Source organism: Camponotus vicinus, unplaced genomic scaffold, assembly GCF_025532165.1.
Source record: "Camponotus vicinus isolate PSW18456_S1 unplaced genomic scaffold, iyCamVici1.0 SCAF_4, whole genome shotgun sequence".
NCBI lineage: Eukaryota > Metazoa > Arthropoda > Insecta > Hymenoptera > Formicidae > Camponotus > Camponotus vicinus.
In genome coordinates, this window is record NW_028141976.1 from 10,602,107 (window position 1) to 10,622,850 (window position 20,744).

At 34.7% G+C, this 20,744-nt stretch overlaps 1 protein-coding gene across 3 annotated transcripts in view; it reads left to right on the top strand.

The window, feature by feature from the left end:
* The window catches only part of Mura (ring finger protein murashka), a 47,771-nt gene that overhangs the window by 17,449 nt on the left and 9,578 nt on the right, over window positions 1–20,744 (top strand). For 2 of the 3 annotated variants that reach the window (XM_083097862.1, XM_083097861.1), the window contains exon 2: window positions 17,865–18,393. The exons of the other annotated variant lie outside the window; for it this stretch is intronic. In XM_083097862.1, coding sequence (XP_082953988.1) covers window positions 18,116–18,393 — 278 coding nt within the window. In that variant the 5' untranslated portion in view covers window positions 17,865–18,115. The remainder of the gene's footprint in view (window positions 1–17,864; window positions 18,394–20,744) is intronic. 3 annotated transcript variants of the gene reach the window in all.

The window sequence follows — 20,744 nt, forward strand, 5'->3', positions numbered from 1 at the left end:
GTGATTTTTTTAATAATAGCGATATTGTCAGATATCTTTATCAGAGTAGAATTAATCTTTTCTCGTATAGGAAAAATCACTGTTCTACAGTTTTGTTCTATGTAATTTTTTTATTATTTGTCCTTGTCTCTATCGGTTCATTAGTAACTTTAATGATTTTCTAAAGGTGTTCGCGTAGTCGACATTTTCGTAAGAAAAAAATTTCACAAAATTTTTTCACAAACTCTCGACGAGACGTTTCGATCTGATAGGAAAAATGCGATACGAAAATAGCATTTCTCACGCATATCGAATGTTCCTTAACGAAGAGGACACACACATTCAAAAGAGTACTTTTTCCATTCGTCCTACGAATTAATTTCTTTCACGCTTTTTTTTCTCTCATTTTTTTTTTTTAATTATTATCGAGTTTTGATCATTTAGGCGATTTAATGAGAATCATACAATTATGTCATTATGTGTTCGCAGGAGATAGAACAAATTCTATCTCGCGTTGCTTGAATACAAGAGATTAAACTTAGAAGACATGTTTTTCTTTACATACATAAACGAGACTGTACAAGACGCATTGTATTTCAGATTTGCATTGTATTTTTCGCATCGCATCGCATTGCATCGCATCGCATCTTCATTTAAATCGACGTTGCATTTAAAATACTCTTGCATTGTCTGATGAAATATTTACGTCTTGCTGACAGCAAATGTCATCGGTGACTCTTTGGAGCATCATCTTTCCGTTTCCTCGTGATCGATTCTCGAGCTTTCTCAAGCTTGCAGAAAATAAGATTTAATTGCTCGTTGCGTGAAACATTTGTATTTCGTACGAAGATGTATGTTTAATTTTAGATATCGAAGGGCTATAATATATTTTTAAAAAATATTGATACTTTTTTATGCGAATTTTTTTTATTGCGAATTAATCTTTGAATGTATTTAAAGCAAAAACAATTATGATTAATTAATTAAATTAAAATTATAAGTACGATAAGGACGATATAAATATAAATATAATAATATAGTAAAAAAATATAAGAAATATGTATAAAATTATATATATAAAATTTTATATAAAATATATATATGATATTTATACAAAATATATATATGATAATCAAATATATATAAAATATATAATAAAATATAGAGAAAAAAATTAATACAATACACCCTTGCTTATGATTATTATGAATTAGTTACGTGACAGGTAAATTTATTATCAATGCGAATACGAGCTTCTTTAAAATAACGTCATTGAAAGATTCGTCGCGACTATCATATCCATTAAAAGAAATATAAAAATATTAAATCGAGATTATTTGAGTTAAAAAAAAGGACGTATGCATATTTTATATATATGATAATTACTTATTCACACACGACGTATATTAAAGATAACTGGGATCTATGAGGAAAGTTTTTAGACGCATAAACACCATGTAAATGCTTTGAACGTGCGCTTGAACCGCCGGTATAAAATGGGAATGAAGATTGTCTTCGAGGTCCGACATTGAACGCGCGCATGTATATTCAGTTAGATTCACGACTCGTTCTTGAGCGCTTTAATGTTCCTCGTTTATGCACGATAAATAAATAGAATAAGTGAGTCGGTTATACGATCGGAACTTTGCTGACGTCGGTCATACAAACACTCGCCGGTCACATTTATATTATCACGTGTCGTGTGTGTCCGTGTGTGTGATAATATCTAAATTTTCCGCGCCACATCATTAGGGTTTAATGAAACGTGGCCGCGAGATGAAGGAAAATTGATTTGACACTTGTAGGATATTTTCATTTTCAAGATTCTCCCGAGTCGAGCCTGGTGTTTTCAACCGATTCTCCGACCTCTTTCACTTCTGTTAAACGTCTACTTTAATTAACAATAATTTCGATCGCGTTATTATATTCATTTTTTTTTGTGTAATGATGTATTCACCTTCGTATAATTGACGGATCAAATTGGAGCAGCCTCGTCTTGTAACTTTAGGACGATCTGCGAAACACGATGACGTATCGCGTGTGTGTGTGTACGTTCCGTCCTTGTCTCGTCTTCGACGTGTGTTCTCTCTCTTTCTCTCGTCTCGTCTGTTACCCCGGTTTGCTCCTTCTCTCCTTTGTCGAAGCTATCGTCGATTCATGGTGCGCCCATCCGGCCATCCACCCGGAGAAATACGATATCGTTGCGATAAACAATGTCTCTTTCTTCTTTTCCTGAACGCATCGTAGCGTTATCACACCCACAATCCCGAAACTTACGGCTATACTTTTGTTTCTCGTGCCACTAGATACGTTCTTTCGCTTCTCTGCCGCGGCGCTGAAGGAAACGCTTTCGGAGCTCTTTGTTTCGAATGAAAAAAATAACTTTTCGTTCCGTTTCGTTTGATGCGCGCGTGAGTCGGGGAAACTTTTAAATGTACGATAAATCGAAATGTTGAGGGCAACTTTGCTAATCCTTACGCATGAAAAATATGAAGCATAAAATGATTATTTTGTTTAGAATCTCTTCAATTAATAATTTGAAATAAAAAATAAAAATTACTAGATAGCTTATTGTTGTAGGAATTATTTTTGGCATATTTTTTGTTTACAAAGGATAAGACTCGACAGCTTTATAAAAAATCAGACTCTTTGTGCTTCCTACATGGAAGGAACGTTCTTTTAATTGAAAATAACATACAAATCTATATCGCAATCTTTGTACACTGCATACGTTAGTCATTTAATGTCGAAAAAATAAACTCTTTGAATGAAGAAACAAATTCCTTTGTCCTAAAATATTACATATTTACGCTGAATATTATCGCAATATGTTGCTGATATCATAAATGAGTTTGAACAAAGGATAAAGTTCGCTCGAATTGCCAATATTATCTTTGACATTGCGATTATCTTAATCACGTGATACGGAAGAAGACTATATATCTGAAGCTGTCTCCTTTTTTGAATAAAATATAAATTTATTCCAACCTAAGACACTCAAGATGTTGCATATTTACGAGTACGAGTGGCTAACCGCATTTCATTACGATGCGATCAAACAGCGATACGTCGTCTTCCTGTAAACACCTGACTAGAGTAGCGTTGGAAATTTACTTTGCACGCGAAATATTCGATTTTTATCATTAAAATTTTTTTTATCTTGAACGATTTATGAACGTTTCGACGACATTCGTTGATTATCTCTTTTAAAAATTATATATTTAATATTCTCGACAAAAAATAATGGCGAACAAAAATGATATAAAAATTATATGCGGCCAGAAACTCTTATTTGTTAGTAATATTATTTACAAATTAATTCGTATGACATAAGAAACACTCAGATTTAACTAATTTATCCTATGTGATATTTAAAAAAAACATGAAATTACAATGTGTGTTATATGAGAACAAAATCTAAAAAAAATATTTAGTAATATTTAAATAATCACAAATATAGATTTTTTTATTTCAGAATAAATTATGTTGATTACTTCTATTCATTATTCAGCGTATATACTGGCAAACGGATCATCGCGTGTGTTAATGATGATATTTACAAATGACATAAATATTTAAGACGGTTAGTTTTTTCCTCTAATTATACAGATATTTAGATATTTATTTGCATTGCCTTCGTTTGCAGTACTATTTGCATTAATATGCAAATTGAGTTGAAAAAAAATGAGAAAAAATATCGAAGGAATTAATTTTTCACTAGACAACTACCTTGAGCTCGAGCGGACGGTTCGTGCTTCGATCTTGAAACATGCAAGCTGGTCGAGAATAGTGTACGTCACAGACATGGCATATGTTCACGAAGGTCTTATAGTACTGAGAGAGCAGGTGGTGATCGGGGAGACAGGTATCTCTCTCTCTCTCTCTCTCTCTCTCTCTAAGTTTTTCAAGAAGTGCCCTATCGTTGAGTCGACTACCTCGATCGGTGCATATGTTCTATAATAGCTACGCCACACATGGATAGCTTTTGGATCAAGAATTTATGGCCAACAATAGTGTAGATCCTTTTTTTGAGGGACTATTCTCGAGATCTATCCTTCTCTGTATCTTTGAAAGATTCGGAGGGAGAGATTCCCCCCCCCCGTGAAAGAAGAAGGAAATGAGAAGCAGCGCGTTTTCATTCGTTGTCAAGAGCGATAGTTCTCGTATTTTCAATTTCGACGTGAATTTTGACGTTGTTGCTCTTCAACTTGTGCTTTTCGATGATATTGAAATTTATAATATGATTAAATTTATAATATAATAACAATTATATGAATAATTTTTTTTTATTTTTCTCAAAGACAGCTCGATTTTTTGTACAAAATTATACTCTAATTATTAGTTTTTAAAAAAAATTAATTCTCTAAAAGAGTGAACTTTTCTATAATTTATCTATTATTTAGTTTAAAATTATTTATCTCTGAAATTATAAAAAAATTATTGTTACATTTCTTACTTTTAAATAGACAGTCTAAACTTCTTCGCTTTTCACATGAATGAGAAAATAGAAATGACGAATACCTATAAGCAATCGACAGTTGTATCTGAAATATGGCTTCAACGGAATGTATGTGTGATTCTGTAAAGCACATCGATAGATACGCGTACAAACAGGCGAACGTACGTGCGTCTAAATTTTTCATTTCCATTCTCGATCTCTTGTTCCGTCCGCGGATCGAAGGTGCACACTGAAATTTGTTCTGCATTTGTTGCCCTCGCATTAATATAGGCGATCATGGCGATTCGCTCGAGAGAGCGAGCCTCGCACACGTGCTTGTAGTCGCGGACGAGCGACGCAATTCACCAGCTTGCGTAGCCTCGCACAATCACGGAACACGTCGCAATTGTTGAGCACTTTCGCTCTCGCGAACAACGCCGTCGAGAGAAGCCGCGGTTAATATTCAGCAAAACCGGGAAAGCTCTCTCGCGATTCGCGCGCGTATGAAAATCGAGAAAGTTGAATGTTATAAATTCCATCTCGCTCCCAAACATCCATGATGGTTTGCGCACGAACGCAGGTCTCCTTTCGGATATATGTAACTCATGGAAATATTATTTGGAATATTAAATAGTATAGTGTGTGACAGAGGTGTGTGTGTCCATCCCCTGGGAAATTTGGAATTTTTTAGGAATTTTTCAGGGATTTCTTTCTCCTGGAAAAATCAGGGAATTTTTATAGAAACATTATTTAATGTTAAATAGTATAGCGATATATAGAGTGTGTGTGTCCACCCTCTGGAAAAACATGGGAAATGTTGAATTCTTAGGGGTTTCTTTTTTCAGGAATTTTTCAGGGATTTCTTTCTCCTGGAAAAATCAGGGAATTTTTATAGAAACATTATTTAATATTAAATAATATAGCGATATATAGAGTGTGTGTCCACCTTCTGGAAAAACATGGGAAATGTTGAATTCTTAGGGGTTTCTTTTTTTCCGGGAAAAATCGGGGAATTTTTATAAAATTTTATCGGAGAACTCGGACGCGCGAGAAATTAAAAAAAAACATTTTCACTGACAATTTTGCTCTCATATTGTAAACAGTCGACCAAGTGAATTATGCGTTTAAAATATATTGTAAATATATATCTCTATCTCTGTTTACATATTCAATTTCAACAAAATATTGAGTAAACAATTATGTAGTATATATTCTTTATTATAATTTTTGGTGATAAAAGAATGAAAATGTTATGCAAGTGAACAATGTTTATCTCATAAAAGTTATATTCATTTTTTCAGTATATTTATCAATCTAGTACTTGAAAGAAATATATTTATAAATCTAATACTTAAGAAGCCCCGTTTTTTCTTCGATTTTCTGTGAGTAAAAAATATTAGCAAATACATGCAATAAAAAAAAATTATAGAGAGAACTTTGGAGAGTTTCATTAAAAATTTTTTTATAATATTCTCTCTCTCTTTAGCAAGAATCTTAAACAAACCATGCTTGAAAGATCAGAGAATTTTCCGGGAACTTTTTTATAAGATTTAAATAGACATCTCCCTGAGAGATTATATTTATTTTACGATTGTTAATTGTATATTCTTATATTTCACGATTTATTTAAATATTTTATATTCGAAACACATTCCATATCTTCATCTCACGTTAATGCGCAATGTTTTTCAGGTGAAAAAGTTCCGAGTTAGTAGAACTTTTCATATATAGAAACGCTCCTTAGGAAGAGATGTGGATGTGGACGATATTTTTTTTTGTTGCGCAGGACGAAGGGAAACCAACGCCTTCTCTTTTTCTCTCTCTCATTCTCCATGTCTTTTTCTTTCTCGAGGACTACCTAGAATATCTAACTTATCTTTAGGATAAATCATAAATCCACCATTTACCACGCTATAAGTCGCCATTCTGACTATTCAGAGGTCTCTTCTTCTGAAATACCTAAACGATGACCAACGATGAATCACGAGAGATGCGTTTCGTTTCTCATCGATGAATCTCGCGTTTTCTAGGGGGAAGATTTTCAAACAATCTTCCAAAAAGCCAATTTGGTTCGATTTCTGCGAGATTAGATATCAACATCGCGCGCGTTGCTTACTAACCTCGAGATATTTCAAATGAACTATTCCAGAAGGTGGAACTCCTCACGGAATGGCATCTCACGAGAATTATTAAGTTTTTTATTTTTACACACATTTTCATATTTATTTTAATTTTGTACATCTTTTTCTATGATACTCATTGAGTGAGAGAAAATAAAAAAAAGACATAACGATAGGAACATTTTCTCAGTTCTTCTTTTAAGAAGAATGTGATAAAATAATCGAATCACGTAAATTGAATAAAATACGAATTCAATGAGAATGCAAGATTAAACGGCAATATAAAATTTAATATATAATAAATTATATAAAGTGATACATAATATATAATTATATAAAATTTATTATATGTAATTTAATATAAAATTTAGTATGTATACAAAGTTTATTATATGTAATTTAATATAATAACGATGAAATATATATATATATATATATATATATATATATATATATATATATATATATCAATAATTTCTCTCTAGATATATTAAAAAGATACTTGAAAAGATATTTAAAAAGATATATACATTTCTTATAATTTATTCAACATGATAGTGCGATACATATATCGATATGCCGGCTCTTTTGGCATTAAAAATTTTAATACTTCTCTTGAATTCACGAAGCAACGAATCCCGTGACTGATTGCATTGCAGAATGTTGTGCTTCTTCAATTTCCTCAAAGTAGAAATATCAAACAACTCATTTGATGCAACACGATAAATTAAAAACATATGTATGGACATGTTCATGTGCACACGATTCGCCTTGATCTTTCGAAATTCTAACTTCGAAAATTTAGTTATCTGCCTCTTCGATATCCGCAGAAACTTTCTCCAGAAGGAAGTCGCTTTAATCATGCGTTCAAAGGACGAAAAAGTAGTTTTTTTTTTGTTGAACATCCAAGTTACGCGCAATCGTCAGGTCGTAGGTAAATAAGTCGAGAGGATTTTTATATTTTTGCTCTTGTCGATAGAATGTTTAAAAATCTCCCGGAGAAATTTAATTTTTCGAATTAGAATCAAAGATGAAACGATTTTGTTAAAATTAGGTCTATTACCACACTCTCTCGTTCTTATCGAAAGATATAATTTTCTTGTCAATCATATGTATTATCAAAGGGACACTTCAATTCCTAAATTTTCCATTTTTCAAGTGACATTATTAATTTAGTATTATTCTTATATCGTGTATAGGATGCATACTCTCCAAGAAAACATGAAAGACCTAGAATTCTCAGAGATTTCTCTTTTGCATCTAAAAAATCAGGGAATTCTCATAAAATTTTATTAAAATTCAGAGAATTTTTTAAAAATTCTCTCTTTGATGATTTTGTTCTTATGTTGTAAAGCAATCGGTAATCTGTCGATAAGCTAAATTGTAAATTATATGTGTTTAAAATATATTATAATTATATTATAAATATATAAATATATATCATAAATACGTATCTATCTCTGTTTATGTATTATCTATGTTTTAACAAACTGTTGAATACACAATGCATATTCTTTATTGTAATTTTTAATGATAAAAAATGGAAATGAAAAATATTGATCTTACGAAAACTATTCAGGTTTTTTAGTACATTTACAGAACTAGTGACTTAAAACTTAAATGGTTAAGCTCTGTGTTTTTCCTTCGTATGAATGAAAAGTATTAAAAAGCACATACGTTAAAAAAAAACTTATTTCAAAATTGCACTAAAAAATCTTTAAAATATTCTCTTTATTTCAAATTTTAAACGAAAATGTTTGGAAAATCAGGAAACTTTCGGGGAATTTTTTCAAGATTCGAATAAATATCCTGCATTTAAAGACACGTTCAATTTTACACAAATTACATCGATCGACGAAATTTATGCGCAAAAATTTCGACAAAGGAAGCGCGCGCATATTTTCGCGAGAATCACTTTCGCAAAGAGAAGCCATTCGGAGTTATGTGGGAATTTCTTAGTCAGCTTAGTCGTGACTAAGAGAAGCCACAATCTTTCCGAGTATGACTAGTTCGCTCGAAGAGTCGGAGCAAGACTCGAGCGCGTCCGGCTCGATAATCGGAGCACAGTTTCTCGATATTTTTCCGTAGGACTATAGGGACTTTGCGGTTATATTTTGCAGAGAAATCTCGCTTATAGATGCGACTATACGAATCGCGCATCATGTATATCGTCGTCGATCATGCCGTTCGGTCACACGGCGCAATCGCCTGCGTCAATATCGCTATTAATTAATTAAACGTATAGTCCACGTATAGTCTATATGATGCCTAAGCAGTGCTAGTACAAGTCTTGTTTTAGATCTGGCACATTCATAGACCAGAAACGTCTCTCCCATTTCATAAACTTTGAATTTGAAACTGATATTGAAGTTCTCTATAGTCGCGTTTCAAAGTTTGATTGAACGAAGATACGTGCTTTTTTTATTTTTAATGATATTACCTTGAAAATGTTCGCTATATTTTTCTCGATACAGTCTTAGAAGATAATCGTGGTTAAAGGGGTGTTTTTGAAAAATAGGAATTAAGTTGACCTCGCGATATTCGTTAAGATGTAAAATAATTAATGCATGCATGCACGTAATATAATATTTACTAGTTGAAATAATGTGCAACGAATCGTGATTAAATTGCATCACACGATATAATAAACAGTAATAATAATTTTCGCGTTACATAAATATTTTTATAGATTTGTATAAAGATATTTACACATACAGCATTATATATTTATAAAATATTTATATTTATATTACTTTCTTTTTTTCCACGTAAATATGTGTGTGTGTGTGTGTGTGTGTGTATTTTTTATATGTGTGTGTGTGTAACATATGATTAAAACACATTGACTATCGAGATATTGATAAAAAACTGATTAAAAAATATGATTAAGAAAGCATTATTCAAGTGTTATACGTGCATTGAAAAAAAAAATAATATTTCATTTCGATAATTTTGTCGCAATACCTCGTATTTCCCCCAATGATATTTTATTCCAACCAGAAAAATATATTATACGAAGACGAGTATCATTCCGGATTTCTAAAATGTAGAAATTGTGGCGAGCACACACAATTATAATGGCAACCCATTTAGAGATTCGTTATCTTACTTGGCAACATCTATGTATTTCTCTCTCTAATTAAAGATGGAAAGTTTAGCACGCGCGTTCAACGGAAAGTAGAAAAACTGATGCGACGAAGGAAACGTGAAATCGGTAATTGGATCACTATCGTTCGGGGAGCAAAGCGGGCCTCTCTCTCTCTCTCTTTCTCTATTACTCTTTTGGCATCGTTCTTCCCGTTTCTCTCTCTTCCTCGCCTTCTATTCCGCGGCTCCCTTCCTCCCGAGCTCTCTGAGGTGCCAGCCAGTTTCGTGATACGAAGAGGTTTGGATCGATAGAGAGTGAGCTCCTTCGAGCCCTCTCTCGGCTTTGGCGATTCCTGGAGGACTCGGGAGGAGGCCGAAACGCCGCTGTGTCGAGGGTATGCCTTCGACGAACCGGGTCCCCCCGCCCGACTTCCGGTCCGAGCCGGCCCAGGGACCAACGACCTTTTTGTTCCTCTCTCTCGAGGGCTCGATTTCGAGTGGACGACGTCTGAGAAGGTCCGAAATCGACTCGCGTCAGGTCGGCCGCCAGCTGTGTGCGCCGGAAAATTGAAAATGCAGCTGCCCGAGAACGCACCGAGAGCGCTATTTCGAAGGAGTCGATGGATTTCAAGCTGATAGAATGTTACACGGGCCGTATTAGAATCCGTGCCGAAATAGTTGGCGCGCGCGCACGCTTGGCTGTTGGGATTGTGACACGATGAAATATGAGGATAATATATGAATCGCGGATCGGAGTAACAAGGAATAAATAGAAAAGAGATGGAGATGTAACGCACTCTCTCTCTCTCTCCCTCGCTCTTTCTTTCTCTCTTCTGAACTTTTTATTTTTAAACATCTGTTTGAATAAATTTAAGATTTTTTCTGTGTGATTTATTTAATTTATAGACATGGGCGAGCGATATATAAATTTAGATTACAAAACTGTACAGAAAAATCTTTTAAATTTATTTAAAAAGGAAGATAAAAATTACACGTTTTCTCTTCAGATTGTCTTATATATATTAGGTCTTTTGTTGAATTAATAGAAAAACTTAACTTTTTATAAAACATCGAATTTTTATAAGCTCATCTTTTTACATAAGAAACTGGTCTTTTTATAAGAGAGGTTCAAAAAAAATTTAATTATTCAAATCGATAATAGTTTACGATTCGAATAAGAGATTCAAGTAATGGCTAATTCCCATTAATATTACCATTTTATATGTGCTTCTTCGTCAGAGCCTTGATTGGCCATTTCGAAAAAGGGGAGAGGGAGGGGAAGTTGTCCCGCGTTCCGAGGCGCATTTCAGCGATGTTTTCTACATATCCGGGATTTACGCGAAAATGGTATTTCGCAGGCGGTGTATTCGGCGCAAAAGCGGAGAGTGCTAAATCAGACCGGCACGGCATGTCTCTCGCGTATCGAATCAGGCTGTATAAACGCATCTCGCGTTGCTTTCCGTGGCAAAATTCGATCCGCCGAGTTCGTCGTTGCATGAAACCTAACGATAATCCGAAGCGCACACAGGCGGTCTAACTTAGACTCTCCTTTGGCTTCCTCCGGGCTCAATTTTTGCCTTTCTTTCTCTCTTTTTTTTAAAGAGAGAGAGAGAGAGAGAGAGAGAGAATTGCCGCTACCGCGAGAGGAGTTTAAAGGTAAACGGGTTTCTTTCTCCCTCTCTCTCTCTCTCTCTCTCTCTCGTCTCGCTCGCGCAGACACGCTGTACCACATCACCAGGAGGCTGGGCCTCGCTCTCGACTCTCTCCCTCGCCAGCCTGTGTATATAAGGTACACATGCAGCGTGCGCCCGGCACGAAACGCCACGCATGTCGAGGCAACGGTGCCTGCCCGCTCGTACGTGTGTGTTCGATGCTTCAAAATTTCACGAGCGCGATATAAGGAGTCGGAGTAGAATGCGCGCAAGTAGTATGAACGGTTATAGAGGAAAGGAGAGAGAGAGAGAGAGAGAAAGCTTCCTTGGCTTCGAAATTTGTTGTCATTGTTGGCAGAATCGATTTTCTTGTCGAGCAGTCACATTTTTTCAGATTCTTTTGACTTTAAGAGACGACTAAAGATGATGTTCGATGAAAAAACACCTGTGCACTGGCAAAAGAAAGCCTGTATAAATATATAACGCAGTGGTTACTTCTGTATCTATAAAATGGCAGACATTGATATATCACGCTCAATTGTTTTTTCGTTAAGTTTTCGTTCATTGCGGTGAATATTTATCACTATTTGTTGCGAACAGCTGATTTCGTGTGACAGATGCCAATTCCGTTTGTTGTAAACACCGCGCAACGCGCGAGAGCGTGTTTTCGCAAATATATATATTTTTTATCAATTTATATTCAACGAATTTCATAGTTTGTTCGATTTTTCGAAACGTTGTTCTTTTTCCATTTTTCTTCCCTCGGCAATCTATATATAACAATAAAAAAATTATTTTTACTGCTACATATGATGTAAAATAAAGAATCATTTCTTGTTCTATTTTAACGAGAAACGATTCTTTAAATACAAACAACAATAGCGCGATATAACACTAAGAAATATGACATTATGAGTACAATCGAATAAAAGAGAAAGAGAGAGAGGAGGAAGGTGAATTCGCTGGCTATTCACATATATTATCGTTATTGTTTCTCGTTGGCGTATCATATTTGTTCAGAGGTTCATTTACGCAAGGGGCAGGTTTAAAGATCAAATCCCGCTCCATTACTTTCTTTACTTCTTTCTCTTTCTCTCTCTCTTTCTTTGACTTGTTTTACCACATACTACTGTCAACGTCGGGCAAGCTAGCACGAGATGAGAATCCGCCTAAAAATACACGACGACCTTACGGTTATCGTCGGGGCCCGCAGACATTTTTTCCCAAACACACGGATCCGCGCACGAAAGCGGAGAGAAGGCTGGCCCCAAGCAACGGGGTCTGGATATTCCGGTTCACTTAATCGTTTCCTCGGACCCGAGTCCGGGCGGCCTGGCTCGGCGATGCCACGATGGGTCCCGTGGCCCAAAAAGGCCCAAAAATCGGCGGCGGCGCCGTCGAATCGAGAGAGGATCCTCGAGAGAGGTCTTTACTGCCGTCGAACCACGCGAACGATGCAAACTGTTCCTAACCGCATATAATTTCGTTTAAACAGGATGTCTATTCTGAAAAAAAAAAAAACGTAGAAAAGCCGGAGGTTTCTTTTGTATCTGGAAAAATCAGGGAATTCTCATGCAATTTTATAAAAATTGCAGTAGTTTCTTCTTTAAATTCTCTCTTGGATAATTTTACTCTTATGCTGTAAACAACAGTCAACCCATAAGCTAAGTTATGAGAATTGTGTCGAAAATATTTATAACTGTACATCTATGTCTGTTTACATTCAATATCTTAAAATATTGAGTGCATATTTTTTATTGTAATTTTTAGTGATAAGGGAATGAAAATATGGAAAATGTTGACCTTACGAAAACTATTCAGTTTTGTGTCTTATTGTTAGTACATTTGCAAATCTAACACTTGAAACTTAAGTGATTCTGTGTTTTTCGTTGAGTAAAAGGCGTTAGAAAACGCATAAGAAAGCATAACGATAAGAAAGTTTACTTTGAAAAGTTGCAAAATATCTTCAAAATATTCTCCTTACCTGAAACTTTTAATAAAAAAGTACCTGGAAGATCGGGGAATTGTTTTTACAAGATTTGAATAGACACTTTGTTAAATTGTCCATCGAAAAGTAGTACTGTTCTTGCTAAATTAAATAATTTACGTTCCTCTCATCGCGTCAAATTGTAAGGATGTATCCTTTGATAAATTTGAAAGTCTACTTTTCGTCAACCATCGCAAGAACAATAAGGATCTCCGAGTTACGTACGATCGAGGGATGAAAATAAACGGCTTTTCGATACTTGTAGATTTTAGTGGAAACATGCAACGAGAAATCTTTGACCGATACAAGCCGATTTAGTATGTAAACGAGCAAGGAATGTGCAGAGATATACGAAATATATGAAAATTCGATGCGCGCGCGCAGGAAATGCTCGGCGAATCGTATCTCGTTTTGTAACCGGTAAATCGGAGTTGGTAATTTTCGGTTTTATTACCTGGCGCAATCTTCTCGGAGGTTAAATTTTCCAACAAAGCATTTATTTAGCAAAGGTAACGACTCGAAAAGGATCATAAATAACTTCAGGTATAATAACCGATTCTCAAGTCGGTCTTGTTAATAATTATCTTATTCTATTCTGATTTTTACACTTTCACGTTTTGTAAAATAATAGTCTCTAATACACATGCGTGATTATAAATTATTGCTACTTAAATATCATGAATTTCCAGTCGTTTGTAAATTTTAAAGTTATTGACAGTTTTTGACAGATGTGAGAAAAATAGCAGAGCTCGAGAAGCGACACTTTGACAGATATATACAGTGTCCCAAAAGTCCCGGAACGGTCGAATATTTCATAAACTATGCACTTTAGAAAGAAATGTTTCAGATAAAAGTTGTATGGCTTGAAGGGGGCCATCAGATGGTGACAATGATTTGACCTTGGAGAGTCATTTGAAGGTCACGTGAAGGTCACCGTCAATTTCTTAAATGGAACCCCCTATTGTTTATTGCATATTCTTGTAGTTTATCTCGAGGGCTTTCCAAAACACTATAATAAAATATTTTTCCCTCAAGTACTTTTTGAGTTATAAGGCTTGAAATAATTTCTTAATTTTACATATCTTGTAAAATATCTTGTAAAATATTCATTTTTCGATTACCTCACCTTAATACTTTTCTGTACAAAATAATGAGAGGAATTAATTGGTGTAAAGAAAACACATAGTTGTTTCGAAAAAAAATATGTAATTTGCAATTAACAATTACATATTTTTTCTTAAAAATAACTATGTGTTTTCTTTACACCAATTGATTCCTCTCATTATTTTGTACATAAAAGTATTAAGGTGAGGTAATCGAAAAATGAATATTTTACAAGATATTTTACGGTTTATGTAAAATTAAGAAATGATTTCAAGCCTTATAACTCAAAAAGTACTTGAAGGAAAAATATTTTATTATAGTGTTTTGGAAAGCCCTCGAGATAAGCTACAAGAATATGCAATAAAAAACAGGAGGTTCCATTTAAGAAATTGACGGTGACCTTCACGTGAACTTCAAATGACTCTCCAAGGTCAAACCAATGACACCATCTTATGGCCCCCTTCAAGCCATACAACTTTTGTCTGAAACATTTCTTTTTAAAGTGCATAGTTTATGAAATATTCGACCGTTCCGGGACTTTTGGAACACCCTGTATAAGGCTTAACATTATTTGGCCAAGTGTGGACCTTAAATTGCGAGAACTTTATTACGTCGCTTTCCATTATATCCATGTTGAATGAGCGTTTTGCATTCTTGTTGAAATTACGGCGTTCAATTATTCACGCGATATTCGTATTTCCGATCACGAGGGTCATTTATCTCGCCCCCTCACCCTCTCTCTGTCCTGATACATCCATTCTGATATATCCATATCCATTCTGATATATCCGTGTGTTACATCACCTCCGCCCTCGCACGATTACGTTAATCGCGAAAGTGCACCCTTGTGAGTTTTTTCTCTGCATGAGTATCTGTTCTTTTCGCTTACGTAGATTACATTAGCGTTTACGTCAATAGTCTCGCTTGTGCACCTTACGAATGTTGAAAATCTTCCTTAATTTATTTCCACGTGCTTTTACTAGTTGTTGTTGGCTACATGTATATTACTCGTAATTGCATTTCTCTCTTATTGCATTAACGGTACGATTGATTGTACGTATAAAGTGATTTATTATATGTAAAATTGCAATTTTGTTGATAAGCAGCATTTCGCATTTTATATGATTCTTCTCGCTTTTGCTTGTCAGAACCGAATATGCCTAAATGTGTTTGCGTGCTTTACGTATGTCGGCAAACTGTCGAAAAGGAGCGCGTTCATATATGTACATATTCAGATTATCCATTAATTTTCAGAGATGCTAATATTTCTCTCTCTATATAATTGTCGATATTTTATCGCATTTTCACAAAGGGAATTCTTGAGAAACATAAAGTTGCGCTGACGTGTGAGGGGCTTTAATACGAAAGTTGTCCGAACAACTTTTCGTTGTTGTTACAGGTCGTTGATATTTTATAATCATTGCAGAATATAAATCGTAAAAATAATTTATAGTATTTTATTTATAGTTATTTATAGTAATTTATACTATGATACTATAGCTCTATTTTAATTTTTCTTCTTCAGTTCAATATATGTAAAATTAAAATGTTATATTTTTGTCAATTATATGAATAAAGCACCAAAATTTTTATTATACGTGTATATTTACAGTATTAATAATAGATACTTTATTAATATTTTAGTTGTAAACATCATTCATATATAAATAATTTTCTCTAGATGAAAATAAAATAAATTCTTTACCTGAAAATATTCTCGTTCTATAAAGATTCGCAAATTAATTTGTAGAAAATTGATTTATTATTTTTTAATTTATTAATTTATTACTTGCGATGCAATAAAATGCAAGGACTTTATTACCTTCGAGTACACTTACTTTCCTTATTTGATTCTGTTATTTTAAACACATCAATTTGTTGCATTTGTTAACTGAAAAATTATATTTTAAATTTTCATATATTTGTATATAAGCAAAAAGATTTTGTCTACATTTGACATAAAATAACAAGTATAAAGTAGCAAAACGATAAATTTTAATCTATAATTGTCCTCGCGAGATCTCTTATAGCTTAACAAGATTAAATTAACGCACGATTTATATTCCGTATTAATTAAAAACGATCAAACGATTCGTCGAAATCGCTTTGTGAAGAATCGCTATTTTCCAAGGTGCCCTACACATGCTCTGTTCAAGTTTCATGAATTTTCAGATTCCCTTGTTGCAGTGCACAAAATATTGATTTACAAAGAGAACGTTGTTATCTTTCGCTTATTAGATAGAAATCATATCATTATTTCGTTTAAAACAGTCACATCAAAAAAAGCATCCGCTAGCGCTGTTTATGACAAAAGCGACATTTCCGGAAATTAGCGATGTAAATATTACGTGACATTGCTAACGTTCTTTTTTTATCGGTTTATTAAATATACGATTTACATAGTTGCTCCTTTTCATGAGTGCCTATTGCGAAATCAGTGTTGGTAAAAATACGATAATGATTTGTGGCTACAAACGTACATAATATATATTTTTTTTTTTTAATAAAATATTCACTAATTGTAATATTTTAATGTGTAACGTTTTTATTACAAACAATTGTAAAATTATTTATAATAATAATTGTTAATGATTGAATACAATGATTTTTTCTATTAATAATAATATTATTATTATTAATATTAGATATTTCTATTAATAGCAATATCTAACATCGAGACCTTCGAATTATTATAAACATTTTAAGAAATATTTTTTAAGAAAGAGTCATGTAAATTCAACGAATTTACATGAAATCTTAATTGTCCCCAAGATATGCAGATCCAGGCGAGTTTGTATCTGGATTCAAACATAGTTATCAGAAAGTATAGAATTATCTCATGATGCAGGAGATAAGTGTATTTTAACAACACTGGTTGTTCGCGACATTGCTAAAGGACGAGCGAGGGAGAAAATTGAAGATTCTGTATAAAAATTATTAGGATGTATCTAACACTGTAAAAACGAAAGTTATCCTTAAATTGTGAGCGTGATCGACGCGTGGAGGAACACATCCGATTTGGTCGCACGATTATATATATTATATCGACATATCTAATGCATTTGATTCGTTTTTGGATTAATTATATCTTGAATTAAAAATCTATCGCGAAAGATATATTACATATTTCTTTTCAACTTTTTTTGCGATATCTATTTCGAGAAGGCGACTCGATATTTTAAATAAAAATAATGGAAAAACTCTCGTGACAAAATTCAACGATCAACGCGCAAAGAGAAAATATTTTTTTCGAAAAAATATAGAGATACGATGAAACGAGTTTCCATGGCAAAAGATATCGAGATATCGTACGTGTATCGATACTCGGCAACGCTCGCGCTGTGGGGGCCAGCTCGGACGTTCCTTCAACGCGTCCCGAAATGTCAAGTCGCGAGGGGATTAAGCGAGAGAAAAAGAGACAGAGAGAGAAAGGGAGAAGTTTGTCACATCCGTCCAACCTGGCCGGCTAGGTAACATCGTTTAAATACCCTCGCCAGGTTCCTCTCGGTGCACGATCGATCGGCTCAGCGAGTGATCTTATGAGACGCGCGTCCGGAGACAGTTGGCTGGCTGCAGCCAGCGTTGCGCGATCAAGGATCAAATTAACCGTCCCCGAGTGTTGAGAACAACGAGGAGGAGACGACGAGGAGGAGAAATACCGCTGGATGAGAGGCCAAAGAGGATAGAGGAGGAAAAGGGGCTAGGGAGAGAAATATACGAGCGAACAGAAGGAAAAACGAACGGAAGAATGAACGGCCCCGGGAGTCATCAGCATCGTGGCTTGGGCATGCAGGGTCGTTATAGAGCTGTGGTGTCCAATGGCGTCTCGTCGGGTCCGCACGTGCGCGCCCCATCGCTGCCATCCCACCCCCGCAACGGCGGATGGCATCCCCAGCATCAGCATCAGCCGCCGCCGCCGGCGCCGCCGCAGCAACAGCAGCAACAGCAGCAGCATCCCCAGCAATACGCTGCCGCCAACAAGGAATACCCGTATCGGCAATGCCCGCCACCACGATATCACAATGGGTATATAACAAATCCTACGCAAAACACCGAATGTTCCTCGCAGCCTGCACCCTACGTGTGCATGCTTCGAGGGACTGGAGGGACCCAGGCGATGATTCTCTTCGAGTGCCGCGACGAGAATATTTTATATTTTCTAAGTTATTCGTGTTTAAAAAAATTTTTTTTTTCTTCTTTTTCTTTAATTAATTTTATTTGTTGCGAGTGGGGATTTTGTCAATAGCACGCGATAGAGAAATATCTGAATTTTTGTCTCCCTTAAATATTCCCCTCGTTCGTAAATATTGATATTTTGATGGCACTTTTAATTATTATTAGAGAAAGGAAGAGCGCGCGACAAACTTTCTCTCCGATATTTTGTCATCAATGTAATTATCGGTATACGATGAGCATGTATATTTATATATGTTTGCAGTTCACAAATTGAGCTTTGGCACAACTATTAAGAATTATTAATCTTTAGATACTCGCGCAGCAGAAAATGTTACTCTTCTTTTAAAGCAGACCTACTATTAAATATTTTATTTTTAAAGAGGATTGTGTATGATAGAAAACTGTATAAGTAAAGTTAGCTTTATTCATTTTCCTTTATAAAAACGCAAACAAACGAACGAAAAATCGCTTAGATCAAACTGATTTAGCTAATATTTCACGAAGAGCTTCAATATGTAGCAGAATAATGCTTGAATGTATTTATTATTCGAGATGCAAAATTGTCAACGATCGAAATAATGGTTCATGCTTTTAAATGTATCTTTGTTTTGCCAAAGAAAAATTTGGATATATATGTTGCGATCATTTGAAATATTATCTATGTGTGCTCGCCTGGGTACCTTCCGGTTTAACGCTTGGGCTGAACGTAATGACTTTGTCCCTGAATAAGATTTATTTTAAAGCGAAAAACACACAAACATATAATTGTCGATTTAATCGATATAATTTTATATAGAATATCCCAGGTAATATTTGCTTCTTTTATTAATATTTTCTCATCATTTTGAATCTTTGAAGTATAGGTAGCTTTTAGAGGTTTTTTTAGAAAATCTAAATTTCTGTCAATTTTAAATACTCTAAATTGTGAGTGAAAATTCGAGAAAAAAAAATACTCATTGAAATTGAATAAAGGAAAAAGGCTTCATTATTCATATCATTCATGAAGATCGATTATAAATCATTGATGGCTCGAAAATCCTTCGATATTCTCGATAGAGTAAAATTGTACTGCATTGCTAATAAAAAATACAATAAATTTGGGGCACTTTTCCACAGAAACTCGGCTGTAAATAAATTCGTTTATTCGGTTCGCGCGTCGATGAAAATGCTCGATCTCCATCGCTCACAAAGTCGACACGCGTTTCATTACTGGATGGATCAAGCTTCTTTTTTTTCGTGCGACAAAAATTCTTGTTCCCATTATTTACCATGCACTTGTGCATTGAATATCAGTGAAACTTACAAGGGAATCTCGCAAACTCTCGAAAATTGTGATTTTGGTGAAATTTTATACACATGTAGGGAGAGGAGATAAATAAAAAAATTTAGAAATTTTCAGTTGCGGCCCAAAAGCAATTCTAAAGAGCGAGACCACTCTTCATATGTAGATCGGCTTTTTCCTTTTTTCAATATATCTCGAAAATTATTTGAGATATCAAAAAATGTTTCTACAAAAGTTTCATGATAAGAATACTTCTATTTAACTACAATAATAAAATTTTGAAAAAATAATTCTTGAAAAAAAATTTTTGAGAAAAATGTGTAGTTTCCTCAAAATTAGAATTTTCGGATTTCCTTGTACGGCAAAAGTTGCGCATATTATATTTTTGAGTACGGTTATGTATATTTAAAATATGCGTTCAGGCCAGGCGGACAAGACTACGCGCCATGTGCGCGTATTTAATTTTCAGAGAAGCCGACACACATTGTGCGTGCGAAGACGATTCTCTAATCGACGACAATTAACCGGCCATCGCGGCTCCGCGTTGCAACCATGCACTTTATTTTCGCGTTTGCACTTCGGGCCTTCCTCGAGCGCGCGCAGCCTCGTTTATCCGCTCACCAATTAAATCGGTTTATTGATTTTCCTTCTCTCTCTTTTCGCGCGCAGTTTTTGTTGTCTCTCTTCTGTATGTGTGTGTGTATTGCTGAATTTTTTTCTCTTCTCTTTTTTCATTAGGTATGTGACTATTATACTCTTGTCGCACGTGTGTAAACTTTTGCAGCCTTCGGACGTTCAATTAGAGTTCCTCGTTGAATCCCTTTTGCAGGATATCCCGCGAGATAACTTCGTCTTTTAATTCCAATAGCCGAGAATTTGGAAGTTGATTTTTTCTTAGGTAATATCTCGAACGAAGGCG